This window comes from Elephas maximus, chromosome 2, assembly GCF_024166365.1.
Source record: "Elephas maximus indicus isolate mEleMax1 chromosome 2, mEleMax1 primary haplotype, whole genome shotgun sequence".
Classification (NCBI taxonomy): Eukaryota; Metazoa; Chordata; class Mammalia; order Proboscidea; family Elephantidae; genus Elephas; species Elephas maximus.
This window is the reverse complement of record NC_064820.1, coordinates 207,844,118-207,859,593: the sequence shown is the minus strand read 5'-3', so window position 1 is coordinate 207,859,593 and position 15,476 is coordinate 207,844,118. Positions and strand designations below refer to the sequence as shown.

General features: G+C 37.9%; 1 protein-coding gene across 1 annotated transcript; it reads left to right on the top strand.

Annotated features, from left to right (window-relative positions):
- The first annotated feature begins 201 nt into the window (after positions 1–201).
- On the top strand, positions 202–1,155 carry LOC126067935 (olfactory receptor 14C36-like). The gene has a single exon (XM_049870163.1). The coding sequence runs from the start codon at positions 202–204 to the stop codon at positions 1,153–1,155; it is 954 nt and encodes a 317-aa protein (XP_049726120.1).
- Positions 1,156–15,476: the final 14,321 nt, after the last annotated feature.

Here is a 15,476-nt window from a genome sequence, read left to right as displayed (position 1 = left end):
ACAGTAGGAATAGGAATATTATGGGGACTACCGAAGCAATACAAAATTGACATTCCAAAATATTAGGAACATCAGTAGGGATTAGAATTAGGAAGGGGGCAAGAAAAAAAAAACAATTGAAAGCTATCTTCTCATAATTTAAGTCTTCGTGTGTTCACGGCTTCTCTCATTGCCTCCCATGTATAGCTGCCTCACCGAGAGATGCTCAATTCCACCATGATGATCGAATTTCTCCTGATGGGGTTTTCTGATGAATGGGAACTACGGGTTTTGCATGCTGTATCCTTCTCTCTCATGTATTTTGTGACTCTCATTGGGAATTTTCTCATTGTTATTGTCACCACCCTGGACAAGAGCCTTCACACCCCCATGTACTTCTTCCTCAGGAATCTGTCCATCTTGGATGCATGTTACATTTCTGTAACAGTCCCTAATTCATGTGTCAACAACCTGCTTGACAGCAGTGTCATTTCAAAGGCAGGATGTGTAGCTCAGGTTTTCCTAGTGGTTTTCTTTGTATATGTGGAGCTGCTGTTCCTCACCTTCATGGCCCATGACCGCTATGTGGCCATCTGCCAGCCTCTCCACTACCCCGTGATCATGAACCCTCGAGTCTGTGTCCAGATGACGCTGGCTTCCATCCTCAGTGGTCTGGTCTACTCAGGATTCCAAACAGGCATCACCTTCAGGCTGCCATTTTGTCATTCCAATGTTATTCATCAGTTTTTCTGTGACATCCCCTCTCTGCTGAAGCTCTCCTGTTCTGACACGTTTGGTACTGAGATGATGATCTTTGCCTCTGGTCTGGGGAGTGGTGGAAGCTGTTTCATCTTCATCATCAGGTCTTACATTCACATATTTTCTACTGTGCTCAAGTTCCCAAGTGGAAACAACAGAGCAAAGGCCTTTTCCACCTGCATGCCTCATATCCTTGTGGTGTCAGTCTTCCTCACTTCAGGCTTCTATGTGTACCTAAGGCCATCTAGAATCTCTGCAACCAGCTGGGATATGATCCTTTCTGTATTCTATTCCATAATTCCCCCCCTTTTCAACCCAGTAATCTATAGTCTTAGAAATGAACAAATAAAATGTGCCATCAGGAAAATCATGAGAAAATATTTTGATCAGGCAATTTACAGGAAATTGCGTAGGTAAACCCTAAGTTTTTAGTTGAAATTTATGTTTTCAGCAGTAAATTGAGATTATTGGTTGGAATTATATAGATGTACTTTATGTAAATTTAATATATAAAATCATTAATATGTATTGTTTATCAAAAGCTGAGGGTTTTTAATGATTTGAATTGGCAGTTGAGTAAGAGATCTAATGTTATGATTAAGAAAGCCCTAGTCATACGTGTTTGACAAGTCAAAAGTTCCCACTATTTCAGGCCTGAAATGTTATCCTTAACAATATTTTATGTTAAACTTCATCTTCTGTGTTTATTGACAGTTAAAATTTTGATAAATCTACGAAGAACACTCATTTATTTTGATATGCAACATTTAGTATTATAAAGGAAATGAAAATATTCAGTCATTTATTCATTCTCAAAATAATTATGAAAATATATGCTGTTTTGAAGACCATAAAAATATCATGAAAAGGTATTCGGTGGAAAAGGAGTGGGTTTGGTGGGGTGTGGTTGTGTATGAAGGGATGAGAAACACTTTACAGGGCTTCCCTAATACGGTAAGAAAAATATGTAGATATGTTATATTTAGTATTAGACCAAAATTTTCTTAAAAATATGTTCAATTTGCTTTACTGAATTTTACATGCAAAAAGTGTTGAAATGATAAACATTTTGTTGTATGTATATATGTATATACTTACTACAATAAAAAAAATAAGATCAAGTGGTTTGGGGATACATATACTTCTTAAATGCTTTAAACATTATTTTCTAGGTTAATTAAGGGAATGCACCAATTTTATGTTAGAAGTTATTATCACATGCCTATCCATAGATCTGAAGCACCCCTGGTGACATAGTAGGTAAGTGCTCCACTGCTAACTGAAAGGTTGGCAGTTCAAACCCTCTAGCGACTCCTCAGGAGTAAGATGCGGCATTCTGCTTCCCTAAAGATTACCGTATTTTTAAGCAAATAAGTCAAGTGTCCTATTTTTGCTTGCCAACTGCTCCCTCAACCCATGAGGCATTTTCATAAACACAGCCAAACCAATATATTTTTTTTACATGTTGTAAAAAAATTGCCATAGTGTGCTTACAAAAATGCATCACAGGAGTGAGGGAGTGGTTGGCAAAAAAACATAGGGGTTGGCAAACAAAATTAGAAGGCACAGGTTATTTATAAAAACACAGGATGGCCTTGGAACCCTGCGGGGCAGTTCTGCTCTGTCCTATATTGATGCTCTGGAGTAGGTATACACTCAACAGCAATTGGGTTTGATTTTGGTTTGACCCATAAACCCATTAAGGCAATTGAAGGGTTAAAAATAATGTTATTTTTCTTTTGGAGAGTGTCAGGTACCTGAAAAAAATAATTTCAATATTCAATAGTATCAGCCAATAGCAGGAGATTATACCACAGTAAATAATAACCCCAAAATCTTAATGGCTTAAAAAATATATTTCAAATTCACAGTATCTATAAAATGTGGGTCAGTGAGGAAGAGGGCTCCCCACTGAATGTCCTTCCTTTATAACGTAAGTACCTAGTCATAGAGATATAAATGACATTAAGCATTTATTTTTTAAAAATTCCAAGTAGGAAGACATGATGTGCTCACTCATAAATCAGAAGCCAGTTGATGAATAAACCTTGGACTTGACCACATCTGCATCATGAGATGTTTAAAAAAAATGGGTATAATCCACACGGCTCCCGGGACATCTTTCCAGAGGAGTTTTGGCATCCACAGAAGAAAGACACCCTTGAACTCAGAGATAATCAAACTTATAATAAATAATTAAAAAGCAATTCAAGTATATATTTTGAAAATGGGTAAGAATAAACAATGTAAAATATACTTGAAAAGAGATTCAAATAAACATTGTAACTTCAAGGAGAGTCACAATAAAAGAAGACAAAGCATTCATGTGAAAAGAAGCTCTGATGTTCATTTGAAAAGAAAGGGAGTCATAACAGTTTTAACTGTTAAAAAACAACATAAAATCATTTTGAGTATAAAAATGCAAATTTTTCTAGTCATGGGCCTGCCTCTTAGAGGAAGAGAGTATAAAGGACTGAACAATGATTCTTCATATGTCTACCAGTCATTCTGCTCCCATTCATTGGCTGAATAACTCCATGGGCATACCTGCTGTGAAGGGATGAGAGGTGGGCAATCTCCCCACACATGCCAAAAGAGAGAGGAACAGCAGAGCCGCAGAGCACTAGGAATGATCTACATCTCCTTGATTAAAAGGATAAATAGACTCTGAGTATCTTGTTTCCCATGCAATCATTATTAGCATGATACAATGCACATATTCTTTATCCTCATATCATAAGCAAAAATTTCAATCTCTGATAACCATAACATATTGTGGCAAGAACTGTTTGCTAAAATGATTTATCTTCTGTAACACTTCAACACCAGCATAGGGTTGATAATAATATACCCTCATTTTATAGATGAGCATCTGGGTTTTGAAATGTCGATGAGTTTGTGAAGGACACTCAAGGAATAGCCCCATCTTGGATTCTAGCCATCAGTTATTGCACCACGAAGGTTTTGTTGGAAAATTTCATTGAGCCTAATGGCTTTTTTTTTTTTTATTAACTTTTATTGAGCTTCAAGTGGACGTTTACAAATCAAGTCAGACTGTCCCATATAAGTTTATATACATCTTACTCCGTACTCCCACTTGCTCTCCCCCTAATGAGTCAGCCCTTCTAGTCTCTCCTTTCGTGACAATTTTGCCAGATTCCAACTCTCTCTATCCTCCCATCCCCCCTCCAGACAGGAGATACCAACACAGTCTCAAGTGTCCACCTGATATAATTAGCTCACTCTTCATCAGCATCTCTCTCCTACCCACTGTCCAGTCCCTTTCATGTCTGATGAGTTGTCTTCGGGGATGGTTCCTGTCCTGTGCCAACAGAAGGTTTGGGGACCATGACCGCCGGGATTCCTCTAGTCTCAGTCAGACCATTAAGTATGGTCTTTTTATGACAATTTGGGGTCTGCATCCCACTGATCTCCTGCTCCCTCAGAGGTTCTCTGTTGTGCTCCCTGTCCGGGCAGTCATTGATTCAGGACGGGCACCAACTAGTTCTTCTGGTCTCGGGATGATGTGGGTCTCTGGTTCATGTGGCCCTTTCTGTCTCTTGGGCTCTTAGTTGTCATGTGACCTTGGTGTTCTTCATTCTCCTTTGCTCCAGGTGCGTTGAGACCAATTGATGCATCTTAGATGGCCGCTTGTTAGCTTTTAAGACCCCAGATGCCACATTTCAAAGTGGGATGCAGAATGTTTTCATAATAGAATTATTTTGCCAATTGACTTAGAAGTCCCCTTAAACCATGGTCCCCAAACCCCCGCCTCCGCTCCGCTGATCTTTGAACCATTCATTTTATCCCGGGAACTTCTTTGCTTTTGGTCCAGTCCAGTCCACTTGAGCTGACCTTCCATGTATTGAGTGTTGTCCTTCCCTTCACCTAAAGCAGTTCTTTTCAGCTAATTAATCGGTAAAAAACCCTCTCCCTCCCTCCCTCCCTACCCCCGTCATAACCACAAAAGTACGTGTTCTTCTCAGTTTATACTATTTCTCCAGATCTTATAATAGTGGTCTTATACAATAGTTGTCCTTTTGCCTCTGACTAATTTCGCTCAGCATAATGTCTTCCAGGTTCCTCCATGTTATGAAATGTTTCACAGATCCGTCACTGTTCTTTATCGATGCGTAGTATTCCATTGTGTGAATATACCACAATTTATTTACCCATTCATCCATTGATGGACACCTTGGTTGCTTCCAGCTTTTTCCTATTGTAAACAGAGCTGCAATAAACATGGGTGTGCATATATCTGTTTGTGTGAAGGCTCTTGTTTCTCTAGGGTATATTCTGAGGAGTGGGATTTCTGGGTTGTATGGTAGTTCTATTTCTAACTGTTTAAGATAACGCCAGATGGATTTCCAAAGTGGTTGTACCATTTGACATTCCCACCAGCAGTGTATAAGAGTTCCAATCTCTCCGCAGCCTCTCCAACATTTCTTATTTTGTGTTTTTTGGATTAATGCCAGCCTTGTTGGAGTGAGATGGAATCTCATCGTAGTTTTAATTTACATTTCTCTAATAGCTAATGATCGAGAGCATTTTCTCATGTATCTGTTACCTGCCTGAATATCTTCTTTAGTGAAGTGTGTGTTCATATCCTTTTCCCACTTCTTGATTGGGTTGTTTGTCTTTTTGTGGTTGAGATTTGACAGAATCATATAGATTTTAGAGATCAGACGCTGGTCGGAGATGTCATAGCTGAAAATTGTTTCCCAGTCTGTAGGTGGTCTTTTTACTCTTTTGGTGAAGTCTTTAGATGAGCATAGGTGTTTGATTTTTAGGAGCTCCCAGTTATCGGGTTTCTCTTCGTCATTTTTGGTAATGTTTTGTATTCTGTTCATGCCTTGTATTAGGGCTCCTAAGGTTGTTCCTATTTTTTCTTCCATGATCTTTATCTTTTTAGTCTTTATGTTTAGGTCTTTGATCCACTTGGAGTTAGTTTTTGTGCTTGGTGTGAGGTATGGGTCCTGTTTCATTTTTTTTTTTAATGGGTATCCAGTTATGCCAGCACCATTTGTTAAAAAGACTATCTTTTCTCCAATTAACTGACAATGGGCTTTTGTCAAATATCAGCTGCTCATATGTGGATAGATTTATATCTGGGTTCTCAATTCTGTTCCACTGGTCTATGTGTCTGTTGTTGTACCAGTAACAGGCTGTTTTGACTACTGTGGCTGTATAATAGGTTCTGAAATCAGGTAGAGTGAGGCCTCCCACTTTCTTCTTCTTTTTCAGTAATGCTTTGCTTATCCGAGGCTTCTTTCCCTTCCGTATGAAGTTTGTGATTTGTTTCTCCATCACATTAAAAAATTTCATTGGAATTTGGATCGGAAGTGCTTTGTATGTATAGATGGCTTTTGGTAGAATAGACATTTTTACTATGTTAAGTCTTCCTATCCATGAGCAAGGTATGTTTTTCCACTTAAGTAGGTCCTTTTTATTTTCTTGCACTAGTACTTTGTAGTTTTGTTTGTATAGGTCTTTTACATCTTTGGTAAGATTTATTCCTAAGTATTTTATCTTCTTGGGGGCTAGTGTGAATGGTATTGATTTGGTTATTTCCTCTTCGATGTTCTTTTTGTTGATGTAGAGAAATCCAAGTGATTTTTGTATGTTTATCTTATAACCTGAGCCTCTGCCAAACTCTTCTATTAATTTCCGTAGTTTTCTGGAGGATTTCTTAGGGTTTTCTGTGTATAAGATCATGTCATCTGCAAATAGAGATAATTTGACTTCCTCCTTGCCAATCCAGATGCCCTTTATTTCTTTGTCTAGCCTAATTGCTCTGGCTAGGACTTCTAGCATAATGTTGAATAAGAGCGGCGATAAAGGGCATCCTTGTCTGGTTCCCGTTCTCAAGGGAAATGCTTTCAGGTTCTCTCCATTTAGAGTGATGCTGGCTGTTGGCTTTGCATAGATGCCCTTTATTATGTTGAGGAATTTTCCTTCAATTCCTATTTTGGTGAGAGTTTTTATCATAAATAGGTGTTGGACTTTGTCAAATGCCTTTTCTGCATCAATTGATAAGATCATGTGGTTTTTGTCTTTTGTTTTTATTGATGTGGTGGATTACATTAATGGTTTTTCTAATATTAAACCAGCCTTGCATACCTGGTATAAATCCCACTTGGTTGAGGTGAATTATTTTTTTGATATGTTGTTGAATTCTATTGGCTAGTACTTTGTTGAGGATTTTTGCATCTATGTTCATGAGGGATATAGGTCTGTAATTTTCTTTTTTTGTAATGTCTTTACCTGGTTTTGGTGTCAGGGATATGGTGGCTTCATAGAATGAGTTGGGTAGTATTCTGTCATTTTCTATGCTTTGAAATACCTTTAGTAGTAGTGGTGTTAACTCTTCTCTGAAAGTTTGGTAGGACTCTGCAGTGGAGCCGTCCGGGCCAGGGCTTTTTTTTGGGGGGAGATTTTTGATTACCGTTTCAATCTCTTGTTTTGTTATGGGTCTATTTAGTTGTTCTACTTCTGAATGTGTTAGTTTAGGTAGTTAGTGTTTTTCCAGGAATTCATCCATTTCTTCTAGGTTTTCAAATTTGTTAGAGTACAATTTTTCGTAATAATCTGATATGATTCTTTTAATTTCAGTTGGGTCTGTTGTTATGTGGCCCTTCTCGTTTCTTATTCGGTTATTTGTTTCCTTTCCTGTATTTCTTTAGTCAGTCTAGCCAATGGTTTATCAATTTTGTTAATTTTTTCAAAGAACCAGCTTTTGGCTTTGTAAATTCTTTCAATTGTTTTTCTGTTCTCTAATTCATTTAGTTCAGCTCTAATTTTTATTATTCGTTTTCTTCTGGTGCCTGATGGATTCTTTTGTTGCTCACTTTCTATTTGTTCAAGTTGTAGGGACAGTTCTCTGATTTTGGCTCTTTCTTCTTTTTGTATGTGTGCATTTATAGATATAAATTGGCCTCTGAGCACTGCTTTTGCTGAGTCCCAGAGGTTTTGATAGGAAGTATTTTCATTCTCTTTGCATTCTATGAATTTCCTTATTCCCTCCTTGATGTCTTCTATAACCCAGTCTTTTTTCAGGAGGGTATTGTTCAGTTTCCAAGTATTTGATTTCTTTTCCCTAATTTTTCTGTTATTGATTTCCACTTTTATTGCCTTGTGGTCTGAGAAGATGCTTTGTAATATTTCGATGTTTTGGATTCTGCAAAGGTTTGTTTTATGACCTAATATGTGATCTATTCTAGAGAATGTTCCATGTGCGCTAGAAAAAAAAGTATACTTTGCAGCAGTTGGGTTGAGAGTTCTGTATAAGTCAATGAGGTCAAGTTGGTTGACGGTTGTAATTAGGTCTTCCGTGTCTCTATTGAGCTTCTTACTGGATGTCCTGTCCTTCTCCGAAAGTGGTGTGTTGAAGTCTCCTACTATAATTGTGGAGGTGTCTATCTCACTTTTCAGTTCTGTTAAAATTTGATTTATGTATCTTGCAGCCCTGTCATTGAGTGCATAAATATTTAATATGGTTATGTCTTCCTGATCAATTGTCCCTTTTATCATTATGTAGTGTCCTTCTTTATCCTTTGTGGTGGATTTAAGTCTAAAGTCTATTTTGTCAGAAATTAATATTGCTACTCCTCTTCTTTTTTGCTTATAGTTTGCTTGATATATTTTTTTCCATCCTTTGAGTTTTATTTTGTTTGTGCCTCTAAGTCTAAGGTGTGTCTCTTGTAAACAGTGTATAGATGAATCATTTTTTTTTAATCCATTCTGCCACTGTCTGTCTCTTTATTGGTGCATTTGGTCCATTTACATTTAAAATGATTATGGAAGGATTTGAGTTTAGAGCTGTCATTTTGATGTCTTTTTTTATGTGTTGTTGACAGTTTATTTTTTTCCACTTAATTTTTGTGCTCAGTATTTTGTCTTTATGTGTTGTCTTTTCCTCTTATTCATTGTTGTTGATTTTGTTTTTGCTTACTCTATATCATGCTTGTATTTTATTTTGATGTGTAGGATTGTTAGTCTCCTTTGTGATGACCTTAATATTTACCCCTATTTTTCTAAGTTTTAATAAAAAAAAAGTTTAAACCTAACTTTTATTTCTTTATATTGCCTTCACTCCCTCTCCATATGAAAGATCTATGACTGCATTTTTTACTCCCTCTTTATTGTTTTAATGTTGTCATCTTTTATGTAATGACATCACTGTTTCCCTGTCTGGGGCATTTTTTTAATCTTGATTTATTTTTGTGATATCCCTATTTGGGTTGATATCTCATTGTCCTATCCTGTATTCTAGTCTGGAGTTGATACCTGATTTCATTGATTTTTCTAACCAGAGAATGCCCTTTAGTATTTCTTGTAGTTTTGGTTTGGTTTTTATGAATTCCTAAACTTCTGTTTATCTGGAAATGTCCTCATTTTGGCTTCATATTTGAGAGACAACTTTCCTGCATATATGAGTCTTGGCTGGCAATTTTTTTTTCTTTCAATGCTTTATATATGTCTTCCCATTGCCTTCTTGCCTGCATGGTTCCTGCTGAGTAGTCCGAGTTTATTCTTATTGACTCTCCTTTGTAGGTGACTTTTCTTTAATCCCTAATCACTCTTAAAACTCTATCTTTTGTTTTGGCAAGTTTGATTATAATATGTCTTGATAACTTTCTTTTGAGATCTACCTTATGTGGGGTTTGGTGAGTATCCTGGACAGATAATTTCGTCTTTCACGATATCAGGGAAGTTTTCTGACAACAATTCTTCAACAATTTTCTCTGTATTTCCTGTTATCCCTCCCTGTTCTGGTACTCCAGTCACTGGTAGCTTATTTGTCTTGTTAGAGTCCTACGTGACTTTTAGGGTTTCTTCATTTTTTAATATTCTTTTATCTGATTTTTCTTCGAATATATTGGTGCCATGTGTTTTATCTTCAGTCTCATTAATTCTGCCTTCCACTTCCTCGATTCTGCTATTCTGACTTTCTAGGCACTTGTCTAATTCTGTAGATTTATTGTTAACCTTAATTTCTGATTGCTTTCTCACTATGGACCCTTGCACCCTATTGAAGTTTTCATTAAGTTCTTGAATATCCTTTTTAATTTCTTCAACTGCATTATCTGTGTCTTTTTTGGCTTGTTCTGCATTTTGTGTGATCTCCTTCCTGATCTCTTGAAGGGTTCTGTATGTTAATCTTTTGTATTCTACATCTGGTAATTCTAGGAAGACATCTACATCCAGAAGATTCCTTGATTCTTTCTTTTGAGAGCTTGTTGAAGCAATTGTGGTCTGCTTCTTTCTGTGATTTGGTACTGACTGTTGTCTCTGAGCCATCTATATGTTTTTGTATTAATCTATTTTAAGTTTGCTTACTGTATCCTAGCTTCCTTCTTTATTTTGTTTTTATATGTGCAAATAGGCAGCTTGCGTGAGCTAGCATGATTATTTGTGCCTTTGAAGTGCTAATGTTCTGTCACCATATAGCTAGAACTCTTACCATATATATGAACCTAGGAGTCCATTCACTTTCCTTGTATAGATTCAGCTAGGTTGTGCAGGTGGTTTGTAATCAAGTGTGTGGTACAGGCTCTGTCCTCTCATCTTAGAGGGGCAGAGGTCATTGGTGTAGACACAGGTATCTAGTTGCAGCAGGGGGTCACAGTCTGACCAAGGCAGGGGGCTGACACAATCCCCCGAGTGTCTTTGAGGAAAGAGTGTCCCTTTTCCCATAGAGCACACAGATGGGTGAGTTCTGCAGCTGGAACATGGGCACCCAATGCTTTCATTTGTAAGGACTGGGAGGCACCACTTATCCTTGGACCCTTTTCACAGGTGGCTAGGTGACATGGGTGGAGTCACCAGTCCTCAGGCCCCTGATGTGTGTAGGTGATGACCCCGTTTAATAGGCAAAGCTGTGTGAAACATAAAAAATGTACCTTTCAACTGCATAGCTGAAACAGTTGAAGTCAGGTCTCAAGCACATACACTGTTGCAGTAACAAGGGCCTGATCTCTTGAAATGGGCCCACACAGGTCCATGCAGCGGTGAAAGGTATTCAAAGTCTGCAGACAGTTTATGCCTGGACAGGAGCTGCTTCTGTCCTGAGCTCCCCAGCTTAGTGGAGCTGGCAGATTATCTTTTCCCCCAATTGTTAATTTATTCCTGCTCCAAGGCTGGGAGAAAGGCTCAGAGTGCACTGCAGGACAATCTCAAGCCCAGGGAAATCGACAGCCACTGAAGCCAGCTTCCAGGCTGGGGAGCAGTAAAATAAATGCAAGTACTTAGCTTTTGCTGAGAGAGCTGTTCTTCTCTGGCTCCAGAGGTGTGAGTAGACTGTGTGGTTCTCTGCCTTTTCTTGAGGAAACCGAGGCAGTTTCTCCAGGGGATCATAACGAAGGGATGCTGTTTCCTGCCAAGTCAGGTCCGGCAACTACTAGCTGCTTATGAGCTGTCTCTCCCTCCTCCTGCCACTCAGTCTGATTTCCTGACTTTGCCTTTGATATTCAGGGCTCCTAGCTTGTCATATACGTAATTGTTTCACTTGTTTTTCGAGTCTTTGTTGTAAAAGGGATCACTGGAAGCATCTGACTACTCTGCCATCTAGGCCCCACCTCTCCTCATTCAGTTCTTAATACAAGAAAATAAATACATTAACTTCACTAAAATTATGGAAATAAGAATTCATCTTTGTTTTTCTCAGTGTAGGAGGCTAAAAGTCCAAATTCCAGATGCTGGCTTTGGGGAAGTCTTCTCTCTCTGTCAACTCTGGGGGAAGGTCCTTGTGTCTTATTAGCTTCTGTTCCTCAGTTTCTTGGCAATTGTTTTAGGTATATATCTTCCCTTCTGTTTGTGCTTGCTTCTCTGTAGCCCTAGTGTCACTGTGGTTAGGAGATTGGCTTCTAACCAGAAGGTTGGCAGTTCAAATCATTAGCCAATTCCTGGGAACCCTATGGGGCAGTTCTACTCAATGGCAATGGGTTTTTGGGTTTTCTCCGTCCCTAATGAGATCTTCTTTGAAATCTCAAAGTGATTGGCTTAAAATATACCTCACACTGATATGGCCTTGTTAACATAACAAAGAAAACCCTATTAGCTGAAGTGATACATTGTTTAGAGACCAGTGAATATGTTAATACAGCCATATCTCGGTGATATTAGGGGTTTGATTCCAGACCACCACAATAAAGCAAATATTGAAATAATGTGAATATTGTTATAACGTGAGTCACGCAATTTTTTTTTTATTTTCCAGTGCATATAAAAGTTATGTTTACACTATACTATATCTTATGTAGACTATTAAGTGTGCAATAGAATTACATCTAAAAAAAATGCAAATATTAGTTGAAAAATATTTTATTGCTGAAAAATGCTAACCATCATCTGAGCCTTCAAAGAGTTGTAATCTTTTTCCTGGTGAAGTGTCTTGCCTCCATGTTGATGGCTGCTGACTGATCAGGGTGGTGGTTGCTGAAAGTTGGGTGGCTGTGGTAATTTCTTAAAATAAGACATCAATGAAGTTTGCTGTGTCAACTGACTCTTTCATGAAAAATTTCTCTGTAGTATGTGATGCTGTTTGATAGCATTTTACCCAGAGTAGACCTTTCAAAATTGGAGTCAATATTCTGAAAACCTGCCACTGCTTTATTAACTAAGTTTATGTAATATCCTAAATACTTTGCTGTCATTTCAACAATGTGCACAGTATCTTCACCAGGGGTAGATTCCGTCTCCAGAAACCACTTTCTTTGCTCATCCATAAGAAGCAACTCCTCATCCTTTAAAGCTTTATCATGAGATTGCAGAAATTCAGTCACATCTTCAGGTTCCACTTCTAGTTCTCTTGTAATTCCCACCACATCTGCAGTTGCTTTCTTAACTGAAGTCTTGAACCCCTCAAAGTCATCCATGAGGCTTAGAACCAGCTTCTTCCAAATTCCTGTTAATGTTGATATTTTGACCTCCTCCCATGAATCATGAATGTTCTTAATGCCATATAGAATGGTGAATCCTTTCCAGAAGGTTTTCGATTTACTTTGCCCAGACCTGTCAGAAAAAATCACCATCTACAGCAGTTATAACATTATGAAATATATTCCTTAAATAAAAGTTGAAATTACTCCTTGACCTACAGGCTGCAGAATGGATGTTGTGTCGGCAGGTATGAAAACAATATTAATCTCCTTCGACATCTCAATCAGAGCTGTTAGGTGACCAGGTGTATTGTCAATGACCAGTAATATTTTGAAAGGAATCTTTTTTTTTTTTTTTTTCTGAACAGTATGTCTCAACAGTCAGCTTAAAATATTCAGTAAACCATGTTGTAAACAGATATGCTGTCGTCCAGGCTTTGTTGTTCCATTTGTGGAGCATAGGCAGAGTAGATTGAGCATAATTCTTAAGGGCCCTAGGGCTTTCAGAATGGTAAATGAGCATTGGCTTCTACCTTAAATCACTAGCTACATTAGCCCCTCACAGGAGAGTCAGCCTGTCCTTTGATGCTTTGAAGCTAGACATTGACTTCTCTCCAGCTATGAAAGTCCTAGATGGCATCTTCTTCCAGTATAAGGCTGTTTTGTCTAAATTGAAAATCTGTTGATTAGTGTAACTACCTTCATCAATTTCTTAGCTAGATCTTCTGGATAAATTACTGCAGCTTCTACATCAGCATTTGTTGCTTCACCTTGTACTTTTATATTATGGAAATGGCTTCTTTCCTTAAACCTCATGAATCAACCTCAACTAGCTTCAAATTTTTCTTCTGAAGCTTCCTCACCTATCTCAGCTTTCTTAGAATTGAAGAGAGTTAGGGCCTTGCTCTGGATTAGGCTTTGGGCTTAAGGGAATGTTGTGGCTGCTTTGATCTTCTATCCAGACCACTAAAACTTTCTCTGTATCAGCAATAAGGCTGTTTTGCTTTCTTATCTTACTGGAGTAGCACTTTTAATTTCCTTCAGGAACTTTTCCTTTGCATTCACAATTGGGCTAACTGTTTGGTGCAAAGGCTTACCTTTCAACCTGTTTTGACTTTCAACATGCCTTCCTTACTAAGCTTAATCATTTCTAGCTTTTGATTTAAAGTGAGAGACATGGAACTCTTCCTTTCACTTGAACACTTAGAGGCCATTGTAAGGTTATTAATAGGGCTAATTTCAATATTGCCATGTCTCAGGGAATAGAGAGTCCCTAGGAGAGGGAGGGAGATAGCAGAAAAGCCAGTCAGTGGAGCAGTCAGAACACATACAACATTGATCAATTAAGTTTGCCATCTTATATGGGCACAGCTGGTGGTGCCCCAAAACAATTGCAATAGTAACATCAAAGCTCACTGAACAGATCACCATAGCAGATATAATAATAATGTAAAAGTTTGAAGCATTAGGAGAATTACCAAAATATGACACAGTTATAAAGTGAGCGCATGGTGTTGGAAAAATGATGCCAATAGAATTGCTTGTTGCAGGGTTGCCACAAACCTTCAATTAGTAAAAAATGTAATATCTGTGAACTTCAATAAAGTGAAGCACCATAAAATGAGGTCTGCCTGTACTGTCCCCTGCTTCCCTCTCCTTTTTACATAATGAAGCTGTATTTTTTTCTCAGTTAACGCTCAAGTTCTCCCTCACTGTAACATTTTCTGTCATATCTATACTACTCAATTGTGCCTTATTCTTTGTTTCACTGCTAGTTGCCTTTGTAGGTCTTCCGTGCTATATATAAGGTAAACACTAGAATTTGGATCCCTGAGTTGAGGTTTATGATCTGGTGCTGTCTCTGTTCTGTGCCATGACCTATTACAACCTATGAAGCCTTTCTGTAGTTGCTGTAGATGCTGTAACTCCCCAGCTCCAAAATCACAATTTTTGTCATTCACCGTTTAAGGAAGTATCACATATTTGAATATTTACATTTTTTGCAGTCTTCACAGAGATAATAAAATAATAAAAATGGTGGGTACATTTTAGTTATTCTGTAAGTATATATTAATCCTGGATTTTAAAGACCTCTAGAGGCTTTTAATTTACTTTTAGACAGTTTATCAATTCATATAATGTCCCAGGCTACAAAATGCATATGTATATGTATATGTATAATCATGTATGTTCTTGTGTTCATTAGAATTCTGTTGTGGATACTGTGGATGGTGTGGTAAAATGAGACAGTAAAACTCCCTTCCTCACCCCACACAGGGAATAATCATGATCTCATGACCGTAAATCTCCACTATATCACTCAAAGTCTAATTGGTGAGGTGGGACACATGGTCCCTGTGGTGTTTCCAGTATAAACAAGCCATACTCTAAATCTAGACATTTCATCCTTATTGGAAGCCATATTCTTCTCCATTATACCTCAAATATGGGGTTCAATCTCTGTCAGCATATGCCAACTCTGTGGGTTTTATTCTTCTGACCCCCAAATATGCAACAATACAGAGAAAGCAGGCCATGCCTCTAAACCCGTGCAAGTTATTAAGGAGAGTCTGCTACCTTTTTATCACCCAATTGGTAGTTTCACATTAATCCTCCCAGTCATTTCTGGCTATTTAAATTACCCCATATTGATAATTGAAATCACACAAAAAGTAGTAAACCAGAAAAGACCATCCAAGAAGAGGCTGGGATTGTGCACAATATCAGGTATTCCAAAAAATTTTTTAAGTATGTATGTAATAATGCTCATCTTTGTTGTTCTTGTGGGAAAAAGCCACTTCACCAGGATCTGCCTTTGAGTGTAATCAAACATTTTAATAGAATTTAAATTTGTCCCTA

Bases quoted from the DNA above. Each gene is read 5' to 3' on its own strand.
- LOC126067935 (XM_049870163.1), top strand. From the start codon at position 202: ATGCTCAATTCCACCATGATGATCGAATTTCTCCTGATGGGGTTTTCT.